Raw genomic sequence first — 19,087 nt, 5'->3', positions numbered from 1 at the left:
CACACGCAGTGAGGCAGGCAAGACTCCTGATCCAGCACCTACTCTGCTCCACTGGTTCAGAGAACCTCCACTACTGTGTCAGAGCTGCTCTGTATCCATTCCCCTCACTCTTTTTAGTTTCCATAGCAAAGAGCACACCTACCTACCTCGAGTTCATCTAGGAAGAATGAATTTGAACAATGTAGTGAGATAAGCTCCCACGATCATTAGAAGCCAGCTCACAGACAAAACACAGACCCTGGAAAAAGAAGGGCACTAGGACAAACAGAGGCCTGGCTGAGCATCACAAGCTTGAACCTGTTTCAAGAACCTTCCCAAAAATGCAGTGGAATGACCTCTACAGTGGAGACCAGAACTTGACATTTGAATGAAATATGGAGGGCTACCTCTGACAAGTGCTGGAGAGGAAATGTGTGAGAACCTCCCTGACAACCCACAATGCTAAAGAGCCATAAGGTCAGACAAATAAATGCTATGCCTTACAGACTATGTGTTACCCTACACCAGGGCACAGGATTGCATGGCTTTTAAGAAGAAGACAGGTATTGCTGTCAATGTCATCTTGAGACTGTACATTCCTTAGAGCCCTAAGTCTCTGAATGAACACGCTACCTGACAAATGATGAGACAGGAGCTCTGCCACAGTCCTAGAAGTTACACGTGCCACAAAGAGCTACAACTATCAGAATATGACATTCCCTTCTACAGGTCCCTCCAACACACCAATGGCACAGACTTAAGAGGAGGCAATAAGCAAAGCCATGAGGCAACTCTGTATATATGATTAAAAGGCACTGGCTGCCAAGCTAGTCAACCTGAGTTTCATATCTAAAATCCACATGGCAGCAGAAGTGACTCCTGAAAGCTGTCCTCTGACCTCCTCTGACCAGCACACGTACACCTACAATACAAAATATTTAAATACACACACAAACACACACACACACACACACACACACACACACACGTGTCTGTATGAATTTAAAAAATGGTATATATATATATATATATACACACATATATTAAAAGTCAGGCACACTAAAACAAACTTGTAATTTAAGCACTTAAGAGGGCTGAGGCAGGAGAGCCATGACTTCAAGGCCGACCTAAACTCAAAAGACAAAAGGGAGGTAGGGGGAAGTGGAGAAATGGCTCAGTAGCTAAGAATAAGTACTGCTCTTCCAGGACTCAAGTTTGATTCCTAGAACACATGTCAGGCAGGCAGCTCACAACTTCTTGTAACTCTAGCTCCAGGGGATTCAATGCCTCCTGCCTCCATGGGCCTGAAAGTCAATGTAAATGAGCCCACACAGAGACCCTTGCACAGACAAAAAAAAAAAAAAAAAAAACTAGTTTATAAACTGTGCACAGGGGAATACAGAGACTTTTGATGTCTAGATGTGGAAGAAAATGGCAAACACTAGCAATAAAGAGCAAGTGTAAGTAGGCAGGAAGGCAGTGTGGACAGAAACTGCAGGAACACCAGCACCTGCAGTCCACCTGCCCTGTGGAAGTCTGCCCACAGGCACCAGCCACCACAGTTCTCCAAAGCAAAGTCAGGCCAGAATACTTTTGGATTGACGAGTAAAGGTTTTACTCTTGGAAAATGTAGAATGAGGAACAGACAATGGGGTGACAGACAGCTGACAGGTACATGTGACCTGTACATGTTTTTGTTCAGACCAGTACATCCAGCTTGCAACTCGTCTCCCTTTGACTAGCCACATCACAACAGCCCAAGGTAACTGGACAGTCTAGGCCCAGAGACAACAAAATGAGGAACACAAAACCCCTAAATTCTCTGAAAATGCACATCCCAGCAAGGTGACACCTGGAGTTGTGCCTCAACACATGGGCCACAATGAGGCAGCCTGTCACATTTCTATCAGCAAGATTAATTAGCTTTATTTTCAGATTGACTACTCGCAAGTTTATTAGCCTACCCTTGGACACTTAAATAACCAGAATATAGTGGTTGTTGAATAAAATGAAAATACCTCCAACATTTTCCCTGAAGCCTTTTTCCAAGCTCTGAAATAAATTTCTGCAATGTGTACCATCAAAGACCTATTAAAAAAAAAAGATGTTAATACATATTTAAATAATTACACCTTTACCATATACCACACTTCAGTTACTCTCCTGCCTCAGGAAGAGGAAACTGCAATATTACCTACCTGAAATGGAAAGAGGAAGGTGACAAAACTGGAGACAGGAGCTGGAATAAAGACTCCTCCTTGGTTAATGTCACCAGAAACCCTGACCCTAACAACATAGGGCCAGAATTAAGTTCAAGTCAAAAACTTTAAATGTAGAGTGCTCCGATGGCTTAGCTGTCAAGTCCAATGACTCAAATTGGTGGAGGAGAGCTCACTCTTGCAAGTTGTCCTCTCACTCCTCAGATGTGCCGTGGCATGCCCAGACCAACGCCTACCCCACACACACAGTAAAAAGATTCCAGACACTTTAAACACTAATTGCTTTCATAGAGGAAAACGTACAATAGCTTCAACTTTACAATCATCTAAGTTTAGAAATTAAAATTAGTTCAGCATAAGCATTTTAAAAACAAGAAAATCTGAGAAAGCAATCAAGAATATAGTGAGAGCCTCTGACATAATCTGATTGGCTGCTCTTTGATCACCTCCCCCTGAGGGGGAGCAGCCTTACCAGGCCACAGAAGATGACAATGCAGCCATTCCTGATGAGGTCTGATAGACTAGGATCAGAAGGAAGGAGAGGGGGACCTCCCCTATCACTGGACTTGGGGAGGGGCATGGATGGAGAAGGGGGAGGGAAGGTGGGATTAGGAAGGGAGGAGGGAGGGGTTTATGGGGGGATACAAAGTGAATAAATTGTAATTAATCAAAATTAAAATAAAAAAAGAATATAGTGAGAGCTTTATATTCAGAGTAGAATCAAATCCCCACTTGGTGCTTCCATAGATACCTGACATTAAGAAATTTAGTAACTGTAGCCTACCTCAGCAGTAAGGAATAACTTCAAAAATAAAATAGCTACGAAATTTTTGCATGTCAGCTTTGACTGATAAATAAAGTACCAGGGCTAGAACCTCATACCTCTGGCTTTTCCTTATACCACAGGGCTGCTCACAGCAACCACACAGTTCAGCCCACACTCAATTATACTCAAAATGTCCCCTGAATACTAATGGAACAGGCTTTGTCGCAAGTGAGACAAAGCCACAACTGTCATACATCTGACTACAGAACCACCACCTGCTTTTTGTTCCAGCTCCTGCAGAGACTGAGGAAGTAGCAGCCCGTGAGTCCAGGGACTACAGAGCAACCTGGCAGCAAACTCTGCACCCCACGGGAAATAAAGAGAACTCCAAGTTAAAATCTCAGTCTCAGGCTGCAGAAACGATTAGTAGAAGACAACTAGCTAATGATGCAGCAGCAAACCAAAAGATGTCATTTCTACAGTGTTCATTGGATAAACAGGTGGCAGCCCACAACTGTGGCTTGGAAGCTGAGGCAGTCAGACTGCTGTGGAATGAGACGCCAGATGGGCTACACAGAAAGACCCTGTCACAACACACACAGACACCTTTTACAATAAGTAGTAGAACCTCTCAAAGTCAGACTAAGACCTGCAATACTTACCTTTGTAATCCAGATAACTGATTTTTAATGGTTTCATGGATCATTTTAATAAAGTCTGTATTCCAACTGAAGAGAAAACTAAGAAATCTTCTTCCCTGTAAATGAAAAACTGAGGATAAGCCATTCATGGTAGCACACACCTGTATCCCAGGTAATTGGGAGGCTGAGACAGAATATAAGTCAAGGTCAACCTGGCCACACAGACATCATCTCAGATAATAAATAAACTGCAACTAAATGAAACTGTTCTAATACAATTAGTTAAGCATTTAACAGATCCAGCGTTAACTACTCATATAAATGAAGCCCATGTTCCTAACGCTAGCATGTTTGCATAGGGGCCCTTCTAACAGCAGAGACCTGTGGGGCTACAGACATCCCCCCCCTTGGGTAGAGCAGAGGCTGCACTGAGCATCTATCTTCAAGGAGCTCAGAGACAAAGCCATACAGATCTCCACCACAAGTCCATAAACAGTTTAATCTGGCTACCTTCGACAGTGAATAATGTAAAAATAAAAACAAAAACAAACAAACAAAAAACCCTAAAATCTTTGTCTGACCCATCATAAGTTCTTTTTGTTTGTTTGTTTGTTTGTTTGTATGGTGTTTCAAGATAGGATTTCTCTGTGGAACCCTGACTATCCTGGAACTATGTAGACCAGACTGGCCTTGAACTCAGAGATCTGCCTCACTCAAGACCATGTGCTCCTCCCAGAAGTCTGAAAGAGCACCTGCTACTGCGGCTATGGAAAAAACACTGACATTTCAGAGTGCCGGCCCTCCCTACAATCGGCAGGGTTACAGGCCAACTTTTCTGGTGAAGCCAAAGAATTTGGGGCTAATCACATAGGCTCTATAGGCTGGGGACTGGAGACTACCATGGGACCAGACTTTCTAAGAGCTTACACCCTAGGGAAAGCTCTTGGGAAGCCTTCTATACTGCTTCATGAGAAATGGCTGCAGAGACATGTCCCAAACACACTGCCTTATGGTCACTTTGCACCCCAGCAAGGGCACACAGTCCATACTCAATAACCTGAGCTCATGAGGTTACATCATGAGCTCACAGAGCAGGACTACTCTCTACAAACGACACTGATAAAAGATTATGTTTATTTACATGTTTTTAAACCTGCCAGAACTGGGGATTGAATCTATGACCTCATGTATGCTACCCAAGCTCTCTACCACTTACCTATAGCCCCAGCCAGCCCTACTAAAAATATTTTGTACAAAGGAGTATTTACAAAATATCATTTATATTAATATCTTTTATATTAAGTATAAGAAATACACAAAAAGTTATTAAGGCAGTACACATTCTTTTTTTTCATGCTAAGTTCTCTAGTCCATGGCACTTTACACTTAAGACACATCTGAAATGGAATTGGCTATCTGAATTGAACTTGCTCAGTTCACTCATGGGAATGGCCCACCATGAGCAGTCCAACAGGCCAGAAGCCCCTCATTTTCTGAAAAGTGAAAAGAGAAATGGAGGTGTATGATAGTTCTGTGTATATGTCAGTAAAACACAATTATGTGGCCAGGGGAGGCTCAGTAGTAGAGCATTTACGTAGCATACATGCAGCTCTGAGTTCAAGTCTCAGCATATACACCCCTCCTTGCCCCATGCGGTGGTACTCTGTCAACTGATACAATCTAGAGTTATCTGAGGAGAGGGAACCTCAACTGAGAAAATATCTCCATAAGACTGGCCTACAGGCAAGCCAGTGGGGCACTTTCTTTATTAACAGGTGATGTGGGGGCCCAACCCACTGCTAGTGGTGACACTCACAGACAAGTAGTCCTGGGTGGTTTAAGAGAGCAGGATGAGGGGGCTTGGTGGTGCATGACTTTAATTCCAATGCCTGGGATGCAGGGCAGGCAGATCTCAGAGAGTTAAAGACCAGCTTGGTTTACAAAGAGGTGCAGGCCAGCAAAAAAACCCTTCTCCATTAAAAAAAAAAAGAGAGAGAGAGAGAGAGAGAGACATTTCAAGCAAGAATAACCTGAGGCCTGGACAGCCAGGGCTACAAACTAGAGACCCATCTCCAAAAATAAAGAACAAAACAACAACAGCAGCAACGACCAAAAAAAAAATAAAATAAAATAAAAGCAGGCTGAGCAGTCAATGGGAAACAATCTAGAAAACAGCATTCCGTCATGGTCTCTGCTTTAGTTCTGGTCTCCAGGTTCCTGCTTTGAGTCTCTGCCCTGATCTCCTTCAGTGATGGAGTGTGACCAGACAGTTGTAAGGTAAAATAAACCTTCTCCTCCTCAAGCTATTTTTGGACATGGTATTTTATCACAGCAACAGAAACTCTAGGACACCCACACCCACACCCACACCCACACCCACACCCACAAAACAACCTGTAGAAGTAAGAGACAGACAGATCTCAGCCACAGGAATATGCTTTCTCACATTTACGTGTGTCTATGTATGTGTAATATAGATGATACTATATATGGATTATATATAGTACTCATCTTTGGGTGGAATTGTGAAGTTCTGCTTCCCCCAGGACTGTACAACTGAGCTAATTCCTATCCAGTGTAACGATAAATAAAAGGCACAACCTGTGATGTACATGCTCCATTGGGGCCATCGAAGTGAGCTGATGGGAGTAAGTTCATAGCTCTCCCGACCCCCCGAGATACAGTTTCTCTGTATAACAGCCCTGGCTATCCTAGAACTCACTTTGCAGGCCACGCTGGCCTCAAACTCTCAAAGATCTACCTGCCTACCTCTGCTTGGACAGTGCTAGGATTAAAGGTATGTGCCACCAGGTCCAGCTCTTACCAAGTATGCTGGCTTTCCTCAGACAGCACAGTACAAACAACAGCCACATGAACTTGAGGAGAGCTTCCAACAAAAAGAAAACCTACTTACCTCTTCCTTCTTAATGTAATTAACATTTATGAAGCACTCAAGTAGCATGTCTTTAATTCCTCTATTTTCCTCCAAATCATAATCAAAGCAGTATAAAGCCTGATGGATGCGCCATAACCGACACACATCCGCACCCTGGAAACGACACAATGACACAAGAGAGAACAATGTCAAACTTATTTGGTTTTGTTTTGTTTTCTGTGAAGTTGTATTTCAATCTAAAAAATTATTTTATATCATAAATAATGAAGATTATAGAATCATCAAAAATTAGTAACAAATGAAAATAGTGATGCTTCTAATCCCAGCAGTCAGGAGGCAGAGGCAGAAGGACCTCTGTGAGTGCGAGGCCAGCCTGGTCTACAGAACTAGTTACAGGACAGCCAAGGTTACACAGTGAAACCCTGCAAAATCTCTGTCTAGTTTCACAAAATAGTTTTTACCTTTTTTTTCTGGTTTTTCACTTATTTCTTTGTTTTTTAATAGGGCTTTACACAGCCCAGGCTGGCCTCAAACTTCAAAATTGTTTCTCTTATCCCAGCCACACCTTCCCTAAGGCTCCACAGTAAATGAAATTATTCCCGTAGGAATCCTGAAGCACCCCTGCCTTTTACTCACACTCCCTGACTACTTGCTTGGTCTTGCTCTCGGAAAACCAGAGTCACAGGCACCTCCTTCCACCCTCCATCAACAACTCAGAAAATCGACCAGCACAGCTAGTCTGAGAAAGCTTGGCCCTCCTGGACCCCTGCTTTCTTTCCACTGCAGAACTAGTATCAAGACTTGGAGGTGGGGCATCATGAAGTGACAAAGAGGACAGCAGCCACTGCATGAGGAAAGAACAAAAGCCAAATTTAAATCTGGCTGTGGACTGTGCATCCCCCTTGACCTCTATACATCCCTGTAAGAAACGCCCATAAACTGGGAAGCTAGAGTCCAAATCCTTTCCACCGAATCCACCCCTCACTAAGCATGGCCTGAGGGAAGCAAACATACTGTTTTTGTCTCCAGACTTCTCTTTAGCAGCATGATAAACGCAGTCTTTCCCATGTCCTCCTTGGCGGGCAGGCCCTTTTCCCACCATCTGACACACAGATCCTGAATAGAGTTCTGGAGTTTCTGTTCAGATTCAGGTAATGCATATAAAATGCCTAAAACACAGCATAAATTAATTTCTTAATTTCTGTAATTAAGAAGATTATTACCAATTCAAACTCAAAACTATAGAGTATTATGACTTGGTACAAGGCCTTGCTAAGCAAATATTAGTTTAATTTGCCAAATAAACATCATTTATGGACTTAGCCAAAAGAAGACATGTGTTATAAAAATATATACAACAAAACAGAGAACTTTAGACCTAGAAGCCTCAGACCAATATATCACTACAAGATCACCACCAGTAGGACAGGTCCAGACCACAATCCACCACAATTTCCACACACTAGCCTCAGGTCTAGGCTCAAAGGTGGAAGACAATCAAAGCAAATAACAGTGAATATAAGAACTATTGCTTTTAGAAACAAAAAGGCTCAATGATTAAATAATAGTGTGCTCATAATTACCCACAGGTACCTGAACACCATTATATACATATAAAGTTTTTAGAGGCATTGGAAGTCTGGAAGCAACTACAACAGCACTCATTTTACCAGGTATTTGGAGAAGATCAATAAACTGGTAGTAAAATTCAAAAAGCACTTGGAAACTGATGTAATTTAAGATAATCAAAGAAAAGACACTACTAACTGGGGTGGTAACAAAGACAGAGGTTGGAGAGAGGGTAGCTGGAAGGGATTAGAGATGTAATTCTATCTCGATTTAAAACATACTAAAAGTGTAAAATATTAAAAAGTGAAAACTACACTAATTTCAAGAAATCAGACTAAAGCAGCATCCTAAAGACATAAAAGATCCAAGTGGTGCAAAAACTAAGAACCTGATAGGAAGCTGCCCAGTGCCCACGTGGGCCAAGTACTCAAATGGTAGCTCTTTAAAACCCGTCACATAGGGTCTGCACAGATGGCTCGGAGGTTGAGAGCGCTGGCTGCGCTTCCAAAGGTCCTGAGTTCAAGTCCCAGAAACCACATGGTGACTCACAACTATCCATAATGAGATCTGGCGCCCTCTTCTGCACATGCGCACAGAACATTGTGTACATAATAATTTTTAAAAGATCTGTAAAATAAAACTGTTGTTATATCTATAAAATAATTTTGTATAAATACTTTATAACTTGATTTGTCTTTAATTCAGACTATTATACCTGTTTAATAAAAACACCTTTACAGGTTCAGTTAAAAGTTAACAAGAATCATGGGAATCAACAACTCCACATGGTCATCCCGCAAGAAAAAATCCAATGACACTGACTCTTGGGCTCTGTGGCAATAGCACAAACTGAGAAATCTGTGGTCAGAGATGTCCTTTCAAACAAGCACTTATTATCATTAGTCCTGTGAACCCAGGTAAACTGTCCTAAAACAGCTGCAAGCAGCAGCAGCAGTAGCAGCTCACAACCAGTTCATCCTCTGAAACACTGAAACGGAGCCTGGGCAACTGAATTACTCAGAGTGCCCTGACAGAAGAGAACTTAAGTGCAAAGACATGTCTTTAAATTTCTGTTTCAGATTGCCACCCTGCTGGCGAGCATAGGTGATCTCTTTTTAAAACATGCCATGCTGGTGGCCACTAGCAAATATACACTTACCGTTCAATATAACAGCACACTCCAGGAGGGCCCCATAGTCCTCATGTTCACTTATTACAGAGACAGAAGCGAGAGTTACAGTTGCAACTGCGTATGTTATCTCTGTGCTCTTTTTCTAGAAATTAAACATCAGAAGATAATGCGGTAAGGAACTTAACACTCAACTTGTTTTTTAAAAAAAATCAAATAGTCTAAATTTCCAAAATGAAGCCACCTCTAAAAGGTAGATTCAAACTTAATATAAGTCAAATGCCCTAAAAGAACTGTAACACTGAGGAGTAAGTAGAACCGCAGCAGCACGGCTGGGCAGCAGGTAAAATTACAATCAACAGAACTAGCATATTACACATTTTCTCAATTTAAAAGTTCAAATATTTAAGCTGGGCATGATGGTGAACACCTTTTATCCCAGCACTGAGGAAGCTGAGGTAGGTGATCTGAGTTTGAGGCCAGCCTGGCATTCATGTGAATTCCAGGACAGCCATGACAAACAGTGAGACTGTCTCAAAAAGAAAGTTCTATTATTCAAATAAACAATCTCTTAAGACAGTAAAGAGGAACTATTTTTATTTCTGGAAGGCAAATACCATCTTTGGACTGTGCTCTGACTCCATTTCAGTTTCACCCAGGACTTCTACTGTCTGCCACCCATCCACAGGACTCTCCAACAACGTTTCTGTGAGTAAATCCTTCAGCCTTTGCCATAATTCTTCTTTCTGTTTCCTTGATAATTCATCTAGTAACTCACTTAAGCTAAAAGGATCAGAAGAATTTTTCTGTAAAATAAAAAACAAAACACAAAATATGAAAAATTAATTGTATTCTTTTCATACTGGTATTAATAGAAAAGCTTAATAAATTAGATATTTTTAATTAATTAATTAATTAATTACACTTTATTCATTTTGTATTCCAGCTGCAGCCCCCTCACTCACTCACTCCCAATCCCACCTTCCCTCCCTCTTCTTCTCTTATGCCACTGCCCCCAGTCCACTGATAGAGGAGGTCCTCCTCCCCTTCCATTTGACCCTTTTCTATCAAGTCTCATCAGGACTGGCTGCATTGTCTTCCTCTGTGGCCTGGTAACACTGCTTTCCCCTTAGGGGAAGGTGATTAAAGAGCCAGCCACTGAGTTCATGTCAGAGACAGTCCCTGTTCCTATTACTAGGGCACCCTCTTGGACACTGAGCTGCCATGGGCTACATCTGTGCTGGGGTTCTAGGTTATCTCCATGCATGGTCCTTGGCTGGAGTATCAGTCTGAGAAAAGATCCCTGTGTCCCAATTTTTTTCTCCCCTATGGAGCTCCTGTCCCCTCCAGGTCTTTCTATCTCCCCCTTCTTTCATAAGATTCCCTGCATTCTGTCCAAAGTTTGGTTATGAGCCTCAGCATCTACTTTGATTCTCTGCTGGGTAGAGTCTTTTAGAGGCCCTCTGTGGTAGGCTCCTGTTCTATTCTCTGTTATTTCCTTCTTCCGAAGTCCATCCCATTTGCCTTTCTGAATAAAGACTGAGCATCTTACCCAGAATGCTCCTTCTTGATTAGCTTCTTTAGGTGTACAGATTTTAGTATGATTATCCTATATGTTTAATATCCACTTACAAGTGAGTATATACCATGTGTGTCTTTCTGCTTCTGGGACACCTCACTCAGGATGGTCTTTTCTAGTTCCCACCATCTGCCTGCAAATTTCAAGATTTCCTTGTCTTTAATTGCTGAGGAGTATTCCATTGTGTAAATGTACCACAATTTCTGTATCCATTCCTCAATTGAAGGACATCTGGGTTATTTCCAGCTTCTGGCTATTACAAATAAAGCTGCTACAAACATGGTTGAGCAAATGTCCTTGTTGTATACTTGAGAATCTTTTGGATATACGCCCAGGAGTGGTAGCTGGATCTTGAGGTAGCACTATTCCTAATTGTCTGAGAAAGAACCAGATTGATTTCCAAAGTGGTTGTACAATGGAGGAGGGTTGTACATTGGCAATGGAGGAGGGTTCCCCTTTCTCCACATCCTCTTCAGCATGTATGTCATTTAAGTTTTTCATCTTAGCCATTCTGATGTGTGTAAGATAAAATCTTAGGGTCATTTTGATTTGCATTTCCCTGATGACTAAGGATGCTGAGCATTTCTTTAAGTGTTTCTCTGACACTTAAATCCTCTATTGAGAATTCTATTGACACAATCCTCTATTGAGAATTCTCTGTTTAGCTCTGGATTTAACTGGATTACTTGCTTTGTTGCTGTTTAACTTCTTGAGTTCTTTATATATTCTGGATATTAGCCCTCTGTCAGATATAGGGCTGGTGAAGATCCTTTCCCAATCTGTAGGATGTCGTTTTGCTCAGATGACAAAGCAACAGTAATAAAAACTGCATGGTATAGCATAGAAACAGAATGGTGGATCAATGGAATCAAACAGAAGACCCAGAAATAAACCCACACACTTATGGACACCTAATTTTTAACAAAGATGCCAAAATCATACAATGGAAAAAGATAGCATCTTCAACAAATGGTGCTGGTCTAACTGGATAGCTATATGTAGAAAAATGCAATTAGATCCATACTTATCACCCTGCACAAAACTAAAGTCTAAGTGGAACAAAGACCTCAATATAAAACCAGATTCACTAAACCTGTTAGAAGAAAAAGTAGGGAAAAGCCTTGAACTCATTGATACAGGAGACAACTTCCTGAACAGAACACCAACAGCACAGGCTCTAAGATCAACAATCAGTAAATGGGACCTCATGAAACTGAAAAACTTCTGCAAAGCAAAGTATTTGACTTATTTTTTAAATCCTTTCCTAACATGGAAAAGGTACAAAATTACCAAACAAAAAGCATCAAATCTCTCTTCTACTTCTTTTCCCTTAAGGACCAGATCTTTAAAGATTAAAATTTCATGTACTCAACCCTAAAATCAATTCAAATGTCCATTATCAATTCAAATGTCCTGTCATCAGAAATAAAACTATATTGGAGACAAATACTGGAAAGGGTCAGATTCCCTCCCATCCAGTTCTTCATGCTACCAACGACCGCTTCTCAGCCCTGACGCAACCTCTTCCTGAATCAGAGTCCTTTCCCAATCCCCCAAGTCCCACTCCCACTTGCTAGACTGTCTTCTCACTTTGGGCAGACTGACCGCATCTTTCTGACAGAGTAAAAACAGGTATTATCAAAAAGGTACAAAACCCAATCCGAGGGACTTTCCTGCAGCTGTGCTGGAACAACCTACGCTCAGGTATAGTGACAAAAACAGATTATAGCTCACAGCTTCGATAAATAACAAATAAATAATAAATAACAAATCATTCATTAGTAGCACTGGCATGCTGAGGGCACCAATGAATAAATCCTGAAGTATAGAGTTCACAAATAACAATTTTATAGCCATCATAGTAAAAGACTCTGGTAAGAACTCTCCACAGATCTTAAAACAAGCTGGTGGAAGTGTTCTGAAAAGTACACTTTTCATGCACAGTTATGTTTTCTTCAGGCAGCCCATGGTTACAAAGAGAAAGCAGTAAGTTACTAGGGTGAGTGCAAGCACCCACCTAGTGACCCCCATGTAACAAGGCCATCCTGAAAGGCATTTCCAAGCAGCTCCTGCTGAAAAGGAGACACTCGACCTGCCAGGGCTGTGACAAGCACAGGAAGGCTGGAATACCTCCCAGAGTAAAGAGCTCTGAAAAGATGTGACAACTAAAGACAAAGTCTGTTCCTGGCTGCATCCTGGATCAGGAAAAGCATGACTATAAAGGATAATATTGTGATAACTGTTAAAACGTGAATGTGGGAGCTGGAGAGATGGCTCAGTTTTTAAGAACACTGTCTGCTCTCCAGGGGACCTGGGTTCAATTCCCAGCACCACAAAGCAGCTCACAACTGTCTAGAAGACCAGTTCCATAGGATCCGACACTCTCACACAGATATACATTGCAGGCAAAACACCAATACACATGAAATAAAACATAAGCATGTACTGACAACAATGGTTAAACTTTCATGTCTTGAGGATCTTAATGCATACATTAACACACCCACAATGTAATTTCAGTTAGTTGTAAAGAAAAATGAAACCTGAAGGAAAACCTACATAGCACTGCATTAATGAAGGTGACCCAGCTTCATCAGACACTGCCTATCCTTCCTCATGCAGATCCTAACTTTTAATGCCAATATGTATTATGCATATTTAAGTGGGTGTGAAAGTGGGTATAGGTTGTTAAACTACAAAGACCATGAAAGGGCAAAAAGCAGTGTGGGGAGTAACAGAGAGCACCACAAAAGTAAAAGTGTGATGTGTATGCAAAAAGAGTAGAAGCATATGGGAGTGGGGCACAGAGATGGGAAAGAGAGGAGAGAAAATTACAAAAAAACAAACAAGAAACTAAGGTAAAAAAAAAAAAAAAGCATAATGAAACCTAACTGCATGCTTAAGTACAAGTTTCAAGAGAACACTGGGTGGAGAGAGAGCTCATTTGGTCAAGTGCTTGTAAAGATCCAAGCTTGGGTCCCAGAACTCCCTGAAGAAGCTGGGCATGGCAGCCTGACTGCACTCCCACCTTCTGAGGTGGGTGACGAGAGGATCTCTGGAAGCTGTTGGCTAGTACAAGAGTTTCAATGCCACAGTTCCAGACTCACAAGATGCCCTGTCTCAAACAACAGGTGGAGGCAACCGAAGACCTGCACCTGAGACCGCCGTCTGACCCCACATGTGCACCAACATTAATGCGCACACACAAGGTCAAGCACACACAGAATAATTCAGTGTAGACTTAGTGCTTACCAACTGCTGCATTTTGTTTATTTGTATTTTGAGACAGGGTTTCTCTGTGTAGTCTTGACCGTCCTGGATTCGACTTGTAGACCAGGCTGGCCTCCAACTCACAGAGATCTGTCTGCCTCTGCCTCCCCAAGTGCTGGGATTACAGGCATTCACCACTGTGCCCAGCTTCAGTGGCTGTATTCTTTGTCCTAGAATCATTCGTTATTTTGGAATCATTCAAGAGTTATAGGCATGTGACTCTATCAGGGTACACTTTCCTAACACAAACGTACTTTCTTAAAAAATTAACTAATTAATTAATTAGCTCCACCCCCCTATGGACCACAACTCCTTACCTCCCAAACCCACTAACCACTACACTGCACACTTAAGCACTAATGCTCCATGTGTCTGGAGCTAGTTTATCTTTTTCTTTTTCTGCTCTCTTGTTCTTTTCCCTTCCCCACAAGAATGGCAGGGGCTGTGCAAGCTGACCATTGACTTCTAACTATAAACTCCCATTCTTTCTCAAGGGGACGAATCACACTTCCTATAGCATTTGTGTATCTTAGTGACTCAATTTGTGTCATGGTGTTCTATTAGATTCCTATCTTGAATGTGTCATAGCAAAATGCACATCTCTTCCTGTTGCAGGAACTTGATACCATTGCAAACCCCAAAATTGCAACTGTAAAACCCTGCTTCTTGGTAGGTGTGGCTGAGCCCTATCACACACCTTTACTCCAAGAACTTTGTTTATTGTAAACAGGTGAATATGGTGTGGTTCAGCCAACTCCAGCACACATCTTTAGGCCCAAAAAGCCAGACAGCTAAAGCTCCTCATACTTCCCCATGCTGTGTTAAAAAACCCTCAACTCAAAGTCCCTCCTACCCTTTAATCCCTGTCAGCTGGTTTCTTGCTCTACCTCTTGACCTAGCATTAACTACTATCAAAACAGCAGTGCAGAGCTCCACTCTAGCTCTCTCCACTGTTCCCATACCTTATACTACCATACATAACCATCCACTACCGTACACTCCCAAAGTAGAAGATCCCACCTACAGCTAATGGCTCCTTTTCTAGCTCCAGCCTAGACAGACAGACTGTCAAACTGCCTCATGGCCACCACCCTGAACACATCCTCCTGATGGTCATCTTTTCCCTACACCGAGGCCGTGTCATCGTCATCATATGTAACCCAACTGCACTGCTGTCCCTGTAGTTGAAGGCTTCCAACTTCACCTAAATCCACTACCAATGATAAGCAGTACCTTACTCTCCAGCTACCAGGCTTGGTCCCCCAACCCGCTCCATGCATGCAGGCACACAAGCATTCCCAGAGGCGAATCTTGCTTCCGTCTTCTCACTGTCTTCTGTTCTAGTTTTCTTCCACTGAGGTTCCTCTCCTGTCTACATGCTGGCCACTCTCTACCCACTGGAAAACTCTGAGCTTTCTAAAATCGCAAAGAAGGTCTCTGCAGTCATCTGCATGAGAAATGCCCCCTATGGAACTGGGTATCTAAACATTTGGTCCCCAGTGGGCAGCACTGTTTTGAGAGCTTTAAGTGGTACAGTCTTGATGGAGGAAGTATGTCAGTAGTCAGGTAACCCCCTTCTAGCCTGCTATGTGTGTGCTTACAGTTAAGGATGCCGGTTCTCAGCTTCCTGCTCCCGCTGATGCCTCCCCGCCATGATGGACTCTTATCCCTCTGGACGCATAAAGCCAGAAATAAGGTCTTACATAAATTGCTTTGGTCATGTTTTATCACAGCAATAGAAAAGTAATAGTTTCCCTTTTTTCCCCCCCCCCCCACTGCCTTTCCCCCCTTGTGTCTGTCACTGCATTCTGGCCCCAACAAACCTCTTCAGGTTAAAACACAACCTGCCTTCTCCAGTCCTTAGGGATCTGCTTCAGTTCAATGGGCTCTTTGGTTAACTTTTTGTATTTTCTACTTTTTAACTCAGCCAAAAAGCGGGTCCATTCAATTCTAAAGAATTTACTTATCCTTTTAAAAATAAACATTCACCCCCAAGGACTCACCAAGAGAATTGTATTTCACTTAGTGACATGATTTTAGAATATTATTTATATCCAGAGTAAAAAATACAATAAAATTCAAACACACAACTTACATCAAGTCGAACAAACCGCAGAAACTCTTCAACCAGCTCCTTAGATACTGCTTGGACGAAAGCCTCACGTTTTTCCATGACAGACAGATGAGACTGTTCTAAGGGGGCTTGCTTTATAACCCTGGTAGGATACAATCAGACCAGAATCTAAATGTGCACGTTTTCCGGTAAGTTTTCATTTGATACAAATATTCAAGAAGAGTGAGAAATGCTTATACCACTATAAGTTTCTAACAACATTCTGACACAAAACTGTAATAATCTGAAAAAATATTTACTGACGTTATAAACAAAATATCCATATTATTACCAATTTTCAATGAAACTTCAAATTCCTCTAATCTTACTTGCACTGCTGCCTTGGGAAGGTCTGACTTCAGCAGCAGGTTCAGGCAGATCCCCACAGCTGAATTCAGCAGACTCCACTTCTAAGGGGCCATTCCTCCAAGAAGATCCCACTCATCGATCCTCCCTTGTTTTTCAAATGAAGGACTGTTACTGGGAGTGAAAACCTCAACAACAGCCCTGAGGTCACCCGGGAGCTCCCACTTTCGCACCCTCCTCTCCACACCTTCAGGTTAATGAGCGCTCAGGAGACCTGGCTCACTCCCCCCCCCCCCCCCGCATCTCCTAGGAAACCCAGTTTTCCTCACACCTGCCGCCAGGACATGTTCAAAACATAACCCCAGCAACACAGTTACAGCAAGTGATAGAGCAAATTCCTCCACGCCTTTAAAATACAGCAATGTGTAAAATTACTGCCAGTAACTATACAGTGAGTCACAGTAAATATATATTCCTATTCCAAATTGCATAAAAGTAGAAAATCTCCATTTGACAGCCCTTCACACAAGTACATTTAAATACAGCCACTTCACTCCCCAATTCAAATGGCTGAACAGTGAAACCTAACTTTTTTCTGTTAAAAAAAAATGGAGAGGGAAAGGCACGCGAGCAATGGGAACACTTTTTAAATTCTGTTTTTAAAAACACTGTGTTTACTCAAGTACATGCCTTTGTCAACTTCGTCTGCCATATAATGTCTACATCTGCTGGACTTACAAACTGTTACTCCATTTCTGGGTTTGTCCTCCCTAGATCAGTCCTAGGCGTAGCTTCGGGGTCCTCCGTATAGTCAGCCCAAGCACAAGTCCAGCGCCTTCACTTCGACAGGCCCCCAGACAAGGGTCAAGACTGGGACCCTCCCTAGACAGCTCCCTGGCCCTGTGCCAGGATCTTCCACGTCATTCTCTGGCCATGCCCGGAGACCTCCCCAAGTGTCACATTCTGGGCCAGGGTTCTCCCTCGTCAGCCCGGGTGTGGACCTTTGGTCCTACCTACTCCACCTGGATCCCTGTCGGTCTGACGCGGGTCTTTGCCTCAGATCCTTCTGCCACCCTCCCTGGTGAGCCCAGGTCCTGTTCTGGGGTGCTCTCCAGTCACACCCGGGCCCTCTTCCGGAGTCCTCCCTCGTCAGAACGAGGTCCTGGCCTGCGCTCCTCCCCGAGAGGCCGCGTCCCAGGCTGACATGCTGGCTGATGAGCCCTTGTCTTGCTCGGGGACCTAGAGGGTCCCGCTCCGTCCTCCCGCCGCACCTCGCCCACTGCACGAGCGCCCGACACCGACGGCGGCCGCGGACAGGAGAGCCTCGGCGGGCTGAGCGCCCCGCTCGCCGCCGGATCCCACTCACACCCGTCCGACCCGGGCGCGCCGCGCTCACCTCACCAGGGGACCCACAGTTTCCCGCGCTCGGACCAGATTCAAACACTTGCGCGCGCGCCCAGGACGCACCCGCCCTCCAACCCGTCACCAGTCGCCCCTCTCACGAGATCTGACGCTTTCCGGGCCACGCCCCCAAGCGGCAGGCTCCACCCCCACCGGCCAAGCACCGCCTCCTGGGCGGAACTCAGCCTCGGGCGGAAGTCGTTTCCGCGCGCCACGGAACGCGCACGCGCAGAGCTGTCGGCGCTGTTTCCTACCCCGTTCTTCTGTGTCAGTGCTGCCGTTGCTTCTGTGCGATTTACCCGCTTCTCCGCGTAAGGTCGCGGAGCAGACGGAGGAGGGAGAGAAAGAAGGGGAGACTATGAAGAGCCGGAGAAGTAAAGGAGGAGAGGAAGGAGAGAGAGATGGAGGCGCTGAAGAGAAAACGGGGAGGCAGGAGGAGGGGAGGGGAGGAAAACTAAAGAAACGGGAAAGGGAAGTGGAGGGTTAGGAAGAGACTGGGGCGTGTTGAGCAGAGCTACACAGTAAGACAGGAGGCAGAAGGCCGAGGAGGGACGAAGGAGTGTGATGCTAAGGCACCCCAAGGTTCATTACAGGAACCTTGTCATGAGCTTAGAGTTCCCAGCTTCAGAAATGAGAAAAGATAGGTGTATGTTGCTTACAAGTCACCCATCTGTGGAGCTTTCTTACCGTACAAAACAGATGAAGACATGGGAGGAGCCTGCTGAGGAAGATGGCAGCTCCTAGCCTGTCCTTTCCCAAGATTCAACAGCAGATGGTGCTCAGGCCCATGGCCAGGACTGGGCAGCCCTCCCCAGCCTGGTCATAGTCATTCGTGGCCTTTGGGGTTTCCTGCACGTGGAAACCAAAGCCAGCCCTTCTTCCAGCCCACATCCCTACCCCTATTTCTGGCCTCTTTCCACCCTGCTGGCCACTGTCTCCCTCAGCCAATACCCATTCCCTGTCCAGCTTTCCTCCAAATGAAGTCACTGTTGTCAGTTCTTGGAAAATCCCTTCACGAGTATTTCCTTCACTATTTCTTTGTCATGGTCAAAGTGTCCAGAATGAGTTCTGTTGCCTGTATTGAATGTTAGATGTTTACCTTACCCAACATAGGACAGGATGTCTATTGACTATGAAACAAAAGGCAGCCAGGAAGGTCAAAATGATTTTAATAATTTGTATTTAGCCTGATACAGCAAAGATACAATCTCAACAGTAT

The 19,087-nt window shown here is 43.7% G+C and overlaps 1 protein-coding gene across 3 annotated transcripts in view; it reads right to left on the bottom strand.

Moving 5' to 3' along the window:
* The window catches only part of Ncapg2 (non-SMC condensin II complex subunit G2), a 64,138-nt gene extending 46,147 nt beyond the window's left edge, over positions 1-17,991 (bottom strand). The window contains exons 1-9 of one of the 3 annotated variants that reach the window (XM_021653071.2): positions 17,864-17,959; positions 16,491-16,615; positions 16,144-16,264; positions 9,817-10,005; positions 9,230-9,344; positions 7,516-7,670; positions 6,520-6,654; positions 3,627-3,721; positions 1,998-2,067 (exon numbers count right to left, since the gene is read on the bottom strand). In XM_021653071.2, coding sequence (XP_021508746.1) covers positions 1,998-2,067; positions 3,627-3,721; positions 6,520-6,654; positions 7,516-7,670; positions 9,230-9,344; positions 9,817-10,005; positions 16,144-16,221 — 837 coding nt within the window. In that variant the 5' untranslated portion in view covers positions 16,222-16,264; positions 16,491-16,615; positions 17,864-17,959. The other 2 variants (XM_021653072.2, XM_021653073.2) reach the window with 2 other exon arrangements.
* Positions 17,992-19,087: the final 1,096 nt, after the last annotated feature.

This window comes from Meriones unguiculatus, chromosome 7 (genome assembly GCF_030254825.1).
Source record: "Meriones unguiculatus strain TT.TT164.6M chromosome 7, Bangor_MerUng_6.1, whole genome shotgun sequence".
In the NCBI taxonomy this organism is placed as follows: domain Eukaryota; kingdom Metazoa; phylum Chordata; class Mammalia; order Rodentia; family Muridae; genus Meriones; species Meriones unguiculatus.
This window is presented reverse-complemented; position numbering and strand designations above follow the sequence as displayed.